Genomic DNA, 11,149 nt, shown 5'->3' with positions numbered 1-11,149 from the left:
GGCACTTGTGGGGAAGAGCACTGGGTGTTGTATGGAAACTAATTTGACAATAAACTATTTAAAAAAATAAAAAAAAATAAAAAAGTAAGTGTCCTCAGGGGATGCCTGGGTGGTTCAGTCGGTTAAGCATCCAACTTTGGCTCAGGTCGCGATTGCACAGCTTGTGGATCAAGCCCCTTATCTGGCCCTGTGTTGACAGCTCGGAGCCTGGAGCCTGCTTCAAATTCTGTGCCTCCCTCTCTCACATTTCCTCCTCTCACACTCCGTCTCTCTCTCCCTCAAAATAAATAAACATTAAAAGAAATAAGCGTCCTTAGTTTCCTCTTGCCCCTAGTACAGGGCCAGTGGAAGCTAGGTCTGAAGCCCAGTGAATGCATAAGGAGCCTTCCATTTAGCATTCATTTAGCTAATGTTTATTGGCCATATTCTGTCGAATCTGCCCCCATGCAGTTGATGTTTTTTATAAGGGATTCTGTGGTAGTGCAGGGCCAGGATCTTGGATGGTTCGGTTGCCTGTGCTCCTGAGTGATTCCTTTTCTTAGCATTACTCCATGGTAGTTGCCTTTTCAAAGGTATTTCTGTAGGTGACCCATCTGACAAGAGGTTATATGATTTCTGTTTAAAGAAGCAAAACATTTCTCAGCTAAATGGAATAACAACATTTCTTTCTTGTGATGAGACCAATAGCCTTTGGCAACTTCTTTGGGATGTGCTGGGTCTGGGCCTCAGGACCTGGGTTTCCCCAGTTTATCTGGCAAAATTCCTGCATATAGTTATCTCTACAGATTAGTCCAATTTAGTTTATGTTACTAACTTTGTTGTTCACATAATGACTCTGTTGTTCCTATAATGCTGTATGAGTAAACTAAGAAAATTCATCTCAGGCATTTCTTACTTTGACTATCATAACTTAATTAGTCTATTATACCAGTGGCCACCATGATTTACAGATAAAAGTTTATTACTTGAAATGTAAATGGGGTGTCTGGGTGGCTCAGTCAGCTGCGTGCCTGACTCAGCTCAGGTCTTGATCTTGTGGTTCATGAGTTCGAGTCCTGTGTCGGGTTCTGTGCTGACAGCTCAGAGCCTGGAGCCTGCTTCAGATTCTGTCTCGCTTTCTCTTTGCCTATCTCCTGCTCCTGCTCTGTCTGTCTCTCTCTCAAAAATAAATAAACATTAAAAAATTAAAAAAAGAAATATAACCAACACAAAGAGAGAAAAATGTAGCCAAAGTGAATTACCAGGATATGCACAGAATTAATGAAGAAAGCAATGATCATCTGTGATTCCATCATCACATCTTTCTCTCACTGATCCTCCTGCCTCTCTCTTGTAAGGATCTTTATGATTCTAGTGGGCCTATTTGGATAATCCAGGCTAATCAATCTATTTTAAGATCCTTAATGTAATCCTGTCTGCAGTCTTTCTCACATAAGGTAACATAATACAAATTCTAGGGATTAGGACATGACTTATTTGAGAGCCATTATTCAGCCTACGATATTGACCAATGGACTTGAATGTCCACCCCCCTTGACAGCCATTCATTTCTTACTGTACATACAAACACTGAGATTTGGGTTAACAAGTGCTGTCCAAGTTCTCCCATGATGAGGTTCTAAGAATAAACTTACTTTTGAGCACACCAACAAAGTCGTAGTCCATCCTGAGCCCTGTGAAATTTTTTGTTTAGCACTGATGTTTGTTGGATTATTTATTCTCATTTCTGGTGTTTGTAGTTTTGGAGGACACTCTTGTTTTTTTTTTTTTATAAACTCTTAAAAAGTGCTGGTAAAGAGGTTGTAGGAAACATACTTCTCATTGGGAAAAAAAGAGCATCATTGATGGTTAGGTAATCTTATTCTTTACTTTTGCTTTAGTTTTTCAGGATGATTTTTAAGATACATTTCTTCCTAAATGTGTGGGTAAAATTGCAATGTACTTATCAAAGTGTAACTCATTATATTCTTAGAAAATGTTAAAGCATGAAAACCTATATAGTATACAGACATATTATTTGGAGGGGGGTCTTCTAGTACACAAGTAGGAAAGAATAGCATGAGTCAAACAATAGGAATTTATTTATCTGGGGGAAGTCTTGGAGAAACAGAAAACAAAATGGGTAGCCTGAATCAGATGGCCATTCAAGTTCAGTGATTAGTTCTGTTTTTTACCTGACTTTTTAGGAGTAAAATTTTGACACAAACTTAGGTTCATGACAACATTTTGTTAAAAAAATACTCAAATATTCTATAGGGTATTTTACTTTATAGGTATGAGTAATGATTAAATAAAGCCTTAAAAAAACTTCAAAAACCATCAAATTCTGGGGGTGCCTGGGTAGCTCAGTCAGTTAAGCATCCAACTCTTGATTTTGGCTCAGGTCATAAACTCATGGGTTCATGAAATTAAGCCCTGCATCAGACTCTGTGCTGATAGCAGGGAGCCTGCTTGAGAGTCTCTTTCTCCCTCTCTCTCTGCTCCTCCCCTGCTCACATGCACTCACTTTCTTTCTGTCTCTAAACAAAGAGACAAATAAACAAATACTTTGAAATAAGAAAGAAACACTAAATTCTAGAGTTGGCAGGGTCCCTGGAGACAACCCATTTAAACCTCTTTACTTTATGGATTGGGAAACTGATCCCCAGATAGCTCAACCTGACCAAAGTCATGGGGAGAGATGTTAATGCCCAGGCTCAGAATCCAGTCTAACCTTGCCTAGATCTGAACACAGCAACTCACAGCCACTCAAATCCTGATAGAAGCATGTTTGAGAGATGAAGCAGTCTGAGACTAGTAATAAGGGAGTCTGATCCTGCTCCTGGCTTTATCAACATTTTTTCTTGAAAGTGTCTCTTGTAGAAAGGGCAATTGAGACTCAGGAAAATAATATCAGGTTTGATATTTTGTATCACATCTGAAGTATGGGGTTGTTGTTGAGGTAGGAGACCTCTTCTTCTCTGGCCAAATTTCAGCTGGGATACCCAGGAACCGGAGCCAAATTCCTTGCCACATAAGGTAGGAAGAAAAGTCTGGATGCCTAGACATGGGAGCTCTATGGTCTTCTTGTATCATTAGAAGAATCATGCACTTATGTTATGAGCAAGCCCCCTTGTGTTGCTAAGATGAGGGTCCTTGTGGACAGTCCAGTCTGGAGAATCACATACTTAATTTCAGTACTTTTCTTGGCTTCTAAGTATTGGGTCACTTCCTTAGGTTGTTTTTATAATAAATTCATACACAAATATTTTATCTTCCTGAATTGCTACTCTGTTCTCGGTGTAGATAATATCTATGTATTTGACAAGCCACTCACAGCGTTTTGAGAAAGGAACATGAAATAGATTTGTCTCTCACCTGTTGAAGGACAGCGTAATAAGAAGGCAATTATTGCCAAGAGTTAACAAAAGCAAAAAGCAGCCTACATGATGGGAGAAGATATTTGTAAACAACATATCTGATAAAGAGTTAGTATCCAAAATCTATTAGGTACCTACCAAACTCAACACCTAAAAAACAATACCCAGTTAAGAAATAGGCAGAAGACATGACTTTTCCAAAGAGGACATCCAGATGGCTAACAGACACATGTAAAGATGCTCACTTCACTCATCATTAGGGACATACAAATCAAAACTATGATGAGATACCACCTCACACTTGTCAGAATGGCTAAAATTAACAACACAAGAAACTACAGGTATTAGCAAGGATGCGGAAAATGGGGAACCCTCTTGCACTGTTGGTGGGAATGCAAACTGATGCAGCTGCTTTAGAGAACAGTATGGAGGTTCCTCAAAAAATTAAAATTATAACTCTCTATGATCCAGCAATTGCGTTGTTGGGTATTTACCCAAAAGATACAAAAATACAGATTTAAAGGGGAACATGCACCCAACGTTTATAGCAGCACTATCAACAATAGTCAAACTATGGTGAGAGCCCAAACATCCATCTACTGATGAATGTATAAAAGAAGATGTGCACGCGCACGCGCGCGCACACACACACACACACACACACACACACACACACGAATATTACTAAGTCATCAAAAATAAGGAAATCTTGCCATTTGCAATGACTGACTGGAACTAGAATGTATTTATGCTAAGTGAAAAAGTCAGTCAAAGAAAGACAAATACCAAATATTTCACTCATGTGTGGAACTTAAGTGACAAAATAGATGAACATATGGGAAGGGGGTGGAGAGAATAGAGGGAAACAAACCACAAGAGACTCGATGATAGAGAACAAACTGAGGGTTGACAAAGGGGCGAGTGGGAGATAGGTTAGCTGAGTGATGGGTATTAAAAAGGGTTCTATTGTGATGGGCACTGGGTATGTGATATGATGAATCACTCAATTCTACTCTTGAAACCAATACTGCACTATATGTGAATTAGCTAAAGTTAAAAAAAAAAAAAAAGAATCACATGCAGGTTACCTAGAAAAAAAAGAGTTGAAAGCAGGAAATGGACTTACCATCATCAGGATCAGCCAGGATAACCACCTTGGTTGTGGGGAACCGGGCTCCCAGCCGCCCTCCCACTGGCAGGCTCAGTGAAACGCTGAAGGATTCCTCCTCTTCGTAGAGGGAGTCATCGATGATCAAGACCCGGCAGCTTTTCTCAGCCTCATCCTTGTCAAAGCGGAGGATGCTGGCGCCATCTTCTGGACGTGAGATGTAGTCAGAGAAAGAAAGCACTGTTGAAGGAATGGAGCCGGTAGCAGAACCTACAGGAGTATGAGACGGAACAGAGAAGATGAGAAGAAATGGAACTCCAAGTAGGAAACCTGCTCCCCACTGGTTCTTCAAACTATTTTTAGGTAATAGCATGGAACACAATGCTATATGAATTATAAGTCACACATATCTCTGACAGTCATAGTTGTTAATTTTGTAATTAGAAGGCTTTCAGAACAGAACCTGGTATTTCACAGTTAGTGGTCTTTAAATAGGTTACATACTGAATAAGGTCTGTTAAATTAGGGGCTAAAGAAACTGAAGGATCATAAAATACTAGACCTGGTTTAGCTTAATTTGTTCAAGTTACAAATGGGAAAACTGAAATGCAGAGAAATTAGGACCAGAGAGTCTGTGTCATGGTTGTGGTACAGATGTTTTCCTGCCTCTCCCCTTCCTGGAGCCACAGAGCTACGAAGTATGGTCTACGTGATCCGACTCTTCACGCCCTGACTGGAGTGCCTTGCACGGCACCAAAAGGCAGCCACAAACTTACTTATTATTTTACAAGAAGTACAGCATTGATTGGATGATTTCAGTTTAGATGCAGTGTGTTTTAAATGTTATAATGATTTTCATACATTATCATTCACAAATTTAAATGTACTATTTGATGAGTTTTGACAGTACGCACACTCATGTAACCATTACCAGAAGCATAATACCGAACATTTTAATCCACCCATAAAAGCTGACATATATCCATGGCCATCCTTCTCCTTCTCTGTCTCCCAGCCCTGGAAAACCACTAATCTGTTTTCTGTTACTACAGATTTACTTGCGTTTCTGAAAATTTCATATTAATGAAAATAACAGTCCTTACTCATTTGTGTCTGATTTCTCTCATTTAACACAATGTTTTTGAGTTTCAAGTTTTTGTTTTTCCTTTTTATTACTGAATAGTATTCTCCATTGTATGGCTATACCACAATTTGTTTTTCTACTTACCAGTTGATAATTTGGGTTGTTTTCAGTTTTTAGCTCTTCTGGATAATGTTGCTACAAATATTCTAGTACAGGTCTCTGAATGGATATATAATTTTATTTCTCTTGAGCACATACTTAGGAGTAGGACTTCTGGGAATTAGTGCAATTTTTTTATTGTGGTAAAATAAACATAACCTAAAATTTACCGTCTTAACCATTTTTAAGTGTACATATCAATAGTGCTGTTTATTCACATTATTGTGAAACACACACTTAGAACTCTTCTCATCTTACAAAACTGACACTCTATACCCATTAAATAACTACTCTCCATTTCCCTTCCCCTCTTAGTCTCTGGCAAACATCATGAATTTTCAACTCTAAGTACTTCATGTAAATGGAATTACATAATATTTGTCTGTTTTTGTGACTGGCTTATTTCATCTAGCACAATGTCTTCAAGGTTTTATCCATAGTGTAGCATATGATAGGATTTTCTTATTCTTTTCTTTAATGTTTATTTATTTTTGAGAGAGAGAAAAAGAGAGACAGAGCACAAGTGGGGCAGAGAGAGAGGGAGACACAGAATCTGAAGCAGGTTCTAGACTCTGAGCTGTCAGCACAGAGGCACCCAGATGCCTGAGGATTTTTTCTTCTTCTTTTTTAAAAACTTTAAAAAATGTTTATTTATTTTTGAGAGAAAGACACATACACACACACACACACACATACACACACACACACACACAGCAAATGGGAAAGGGGCAGAGAGAGAGGGAGACACAGAATCTGAAGCAAAGAGCCTGGGAGATCATGACCTGAGCCGAAGGCACACGCTTAACCAACTGAGCCACCCAAGTGCCCCAGTTTCCTTCTCTTTGAAGGCTGGATAATACTCCACTGTGTGTATAAATCACATTTTGTTTTATCTATCCATTTGGTCATGAACACTTGGGTTGCTTCACCTTGGCTACTGTGAATAATGCTATGGACAAGGGTGTGCAACTATCTTTTTGACTCCTTTCAACATCTTCAAATATATCCCCGGAAATGGGATTGCTGGAGCATAGAGCAGTTCTATTTCTAATTCTTTGAGGAACCTCTGTACTGTCTTCCATAGCAGTTTTACCACTGTATAATCCCCACCAAGAGTTCACGTCAGTACATTTTTCTGCAGTATTAAAAAGTAGCAGCATGATAGGTTTAGAGCTAAAAGAGTAAAAAGTAGTCACAGTAATTTAAATGTCTTAGGCACACCGGGTTTAGGTAGAATAAAGACTGTGTAAAATTACTCACTATATTAAATAAGCACTTTTTGAAAAGGATAAATATTTCCCACCACATATCTCCTTAACAAGGAGCAATCAGGATATGTGAGTGAGCTTCTGAACCGGCTGCTCTAGCCTTGCAACCGTCTTTCTTGTTTGTGGCTATGGGATATGCACATATGCAGGCTCACCCCAGCATTCGCTGCCTTCTTGCTAACATGAACTGATGTAAATACAAGTTGTAATCAATGAATGTGTGTTCCATGTATACACACAGCCTGTTAGAAAATGAAAATGATTCCCAGATTGACTTCATAGGTTTTACTCAGAAGGGCACTAACTCACGAAATGTTCCAGGATGATTTTTCAATAGAACAAATTTTAGAATTATCAGGCGGTAACAAATTGACCGTGTTGTTATTCTGGGAACCTAAGAACAAAGGTTAGAGCTAGCTGGATTGAGGAGAATACAACAGGCTTTCAAAGGGGGAGGGCAGTAACTTCTAGGCATGGAGAGCTTTCCTGAGGGCTTATCATTTGCTGGGGAAGCTGGCCAGGCTCCGGTTCCAGCCTGTGGTTTGAAATGTATTCCTTCACGATGCTCCCTTCCACTTCAGTCCTGTGAGATCCACGCTGGGAAGAGCTCTGGGAGCCAAGTCAGGAAGGAGAGGCTGGTGCCTAGGATGGCAGAGACCGGGCTATCAAGAGGTGCGGCGGAGAGGCACTCCCCAGCGACACAGAGAGGTAAGTGGCTCCAAGACACAAAGTTCACAGGAACACAGACGCTCTGTTTATTGGGGAGATCTTTTCGGCTTCAGGATATACACAAAAAATCGGGAAAGTAATAAACTTTCAATAATCAGATTAAATACCAACCTTTGAGATACTTTTTAAGAGTCCAAAGTTTAAAAGGGATTATTCATTGGAGAATACACTTTTTTAAAAATTTTCCCTGGTCATCTTGCATGCGGAATGTAGCTATGACAGCTGAAGTGAAAAAACATCCTTATCAGAAACTGCACATTTAGCTCCTTGGGATAAATACCAAAAAGCAGATACACACTGGACTTGCATAGTAAGTGTCTAATGCTACCTTTATTAAATAGCAACTGTCTTTATTAAATCTCTTTCTCAATATATTTTGTCTAGTGAATAGTCAAATAATGATTTCTCATAGTTCCTAAAACAAAAGTGATTGGGACATTTTCCCTTTCTGTTCAATTTTTTCAGCTAACTGATTCACTTGGTGGAATAGACACTCATGTAATTAGGTAGCTTTCTGGGTTCAATGGAAGATTGAAATATAATTCTTATTGAAAATCATTTGGCTGTGAAATTTGACTAAAACCAACAGTGAAACAATAAATTTTATTATATTTTTTTAAAGCAACAAGCATTGATAGAGGAAGGTAGGCTAATTAATATCTCATTTAATTAAAAAACTCAGTTTATTTATTTATTAATTTTTAATTTTTTTCAACATTTATTCAGTTTTTTGAGAGAGAGAAACAGTGCATGAGCGGGGGAGGAACAGAGAGAGATGGAGACAGAATCTGAAGCAGGCTCCAGGCTCTGAGCTGTCAGCACAGAACCTGATGAGGGCTCGAACTCACTGACCATGAGATCATGACCTGGGCTGAAGTCGGATGTTTAACCAACTGAGCCACCCAGACACCCCCCAAAATTCAGTTTATTTAAATGGCCCATTCTTCCTAGGATTCTGGAAATTTTACTTTGGAAAACCAATGATCAGTTATGTGTAACAAGCAAGAACAGAGAATACCGGCATTTATTTTAGTTAAAAAAAAAATAAAAGCTCTGTTTTATTGGTAGCAAGTTAAGAATCCCCAGGAACTGAGAGAGTAAATTCTGTTCTGAAAACATTAAATATGAGATATAAGGTTCCTTGGCAGCAGTCTCTACCTCTCTCTTACCTAATAATGAAGCATATCCAAGGAGCACGAGTGTGGTTCCAGGTTCTTTTCAAAAAAATGCTTTAGCAACTGAGACTCAAGTCTTGTTAGGTCACTTGACCAGTGGTTGTGCGGTAGCATTTTTGCAAGGAACACTAGAGAAGGCTCTCCTATACTATGTCCCTTCTTGTCTGCAGAGGTAGATTATGAGACAGGATGCACTGTCTTACTGAGAATTGTTTGATTCTTCAAAATTAAGATTAGACCAAAGATTCACTTCCTACTAACCTAAGAGCCATTCCCTCCCTTCCTCCCTCCCTACACTGTTGGTTTGCAGGTAAAGTCTAACAATTGGCTCTCCAAATAAACAGAACACACAGAAGCCCTGATCTGTAGTGTTTTCTGGTTTTTGTCATGTAAATATTCCCACCGACCAGTTTCACTATCATTGTGGAGTCAGAACCCAGATTGGGACAGCAGGGTACGTAACCCGGCTCTTAGCAGCAGTTATTACCGAGATCCACCACGCCGCTCCAACCACAATGATAACAGCACAGATTTCCCCCTGTGCAAGCCTGTCTCAGACATCACTAGGAGTCTGAGAATCTGTGAAGCTATTTAAGAAAATAATTGTTTCTTTACAGAGAGTATATGGCTCAGTTTCAGCTACATAGTACATTTGCTTTATAAAAATCATAGATGGTACTTAAAGTCAGAGGAAGTCTTATCAAGAAACTACACTAAAGGTTAATTGAATCACTATATTATAGTGTTTGATAACTTTCTGAGGTTGCGAGGGCACTTTATCAATGAGAAAACTGAGGCAGAGACTGCCCCAGTGACTTATCCATAAGTAAAAGACTCATCTCCTGATGCGGCATCTTTTACTTCCCCATATTATCTTTAGTTATTATAATATTAAATCATAAATTCTTTTAAACATACACATCCCATTTAGTATAGATTTTCATAGGGCAGCGAGACAGAAAGCCACTCCTCTTTAGAAGAGCAGCATTTAACTCCTGGTTGGAACAGGTTGTTGTCAGAAGCCCCAGGCACAGTTTATTTCATGCCCAGGAGAGAGTCCATGGTTGGGAGAGGTAGAAAGAAAGGAAGGCCAGGGAAGGCTGGGCTGGAGCAGCACCAGAAGCTCTGTCTAGAAGAGTCTAGAAGAGATACCAGTAGTTTGGCTGACTAGGTACTCTGGGGTGCTCTCCTGCTACTAAACATCTAGAGGCAATATTATTCTGTCTTTTCTATGCTCATAGGAGTAAAGAAAATCATCAAGGGCCAGAATAAACAAAAGCAATATCCTAAACCCTCCAAGCCCCAAATGCCATAAAGCTACAGAAGGGAATTCCACTTAGAAGCTGGTGTCATCCTGATGGTAAGGATAGCCTCACACTGCAGGGGAGTCTGGCCCCTGGGACTGAGGCTCTGGCAGGGAGCAGAATCTGAAATCTTACAATGAAGTCTGGGGATGCAGAGGAGCGGGCACGTCTCTGGGTCAGCGCTGCTCTTAAATCCTGGAAGAAGCACCACAAATCCTCCTTGGAGGGAAGTATCCTCAAGTAAAGCCCTCAAGTCACTCACAGATTCAGCCAAATAAATGTGAGAAGATCTTGAACACATAGAAAAGACAGATCACTGCAAAGATGACTTTAGACCATGGGCAAACTTTGTAACAACAGCACTGGGAGCTGGAAGATGCTGACGTGTCAAGATGCTGGGAGAAAATAACCATCACCCTAGAGGTGCAAATCGAGATTGAAATAAAAACATGTTCTGATAAAGGAAAACCTGAAGGAGTTTACTCCCAGGAAGCCTACAGTCAAGGAGCTTCTGAATGATCCAAAGGACCCCTCCAAGATGCAAGGTATAACTTCGAGAGACTACAAACAAACTTAGATCCAAATAAATAGACACAGAATAATTTTTTAAAGAAAAACAGGAGGATGTCTTTTGTTTGAATGTGCTTGGAACCTGCTCAGAATAATCTGCTTTCTACCTCCTCCTTAACCTGACCCAGAAAAACAGTCCAATCAGAGAAGTGGTGCTGGGCTGTGGCTTGTGGCTTACCATACAGTCCCTTACAACTGGAGAAGGTTGATCATTTAAAAACCTCAACATATTTGACTTGAGGCTGACCAAAACCACAGGATGATTCACTATCATTCCTAGGCTGTTGGTTTTTAGGTTCTGTAGTTTGCTCTTCACTGGCCTTCTTTTTGTCTCCTAATAAGAGCAGTTTTCTTGGGGTGCCTGAGTGGCTCAGTTGGTTAGGCATCCGGCTT

The 11,149-nt window shown here is 39.8% G+C and overlaps 1 protein-coding gene across 1 annotated transcript in view; it reads right to left on the bottom strand.

Moving 5' to 3' along the window:
- FREM3 (FRAS1 related extracellular matrix 3) overlaps positions 1–11,149 on the bottom strand; it is an 81,746-nt gene that overhangs the window by 10,343 nt on the left and 60,254 nt on the right. The window contains exon 6 of the mRNA XM_029956869.1: positions 4,486–4,737. Coding sequence (XP_029812729.1) covers positions 4,486–4,737 — 252 coding nt within the window. The remainder of the gene's footprint in view (positions 1–4,485; positions 4,738–11,149) is intronic.

The sequence above is a fragment of the Suricata suricatta genome, chromosome 1, assembly GCF_006229205.1.
Source record: "Suricata suricatta isolate VVHF042 chromosome 1, meerkat_22Aug2017_6uvM2_HiC, whole genome shotgun sequence".
In the NCBI taxonomy this organism is placed as follows: domain Eukaryota; kingdom Metazoa; phylum Chordata; class Mammalia; order Carnivora; family Herpestidae; genus Suricata; species Suricata suricatta.
This window is presented reverse-complemented; position numbering and strand designations above follow the sequence as displayed.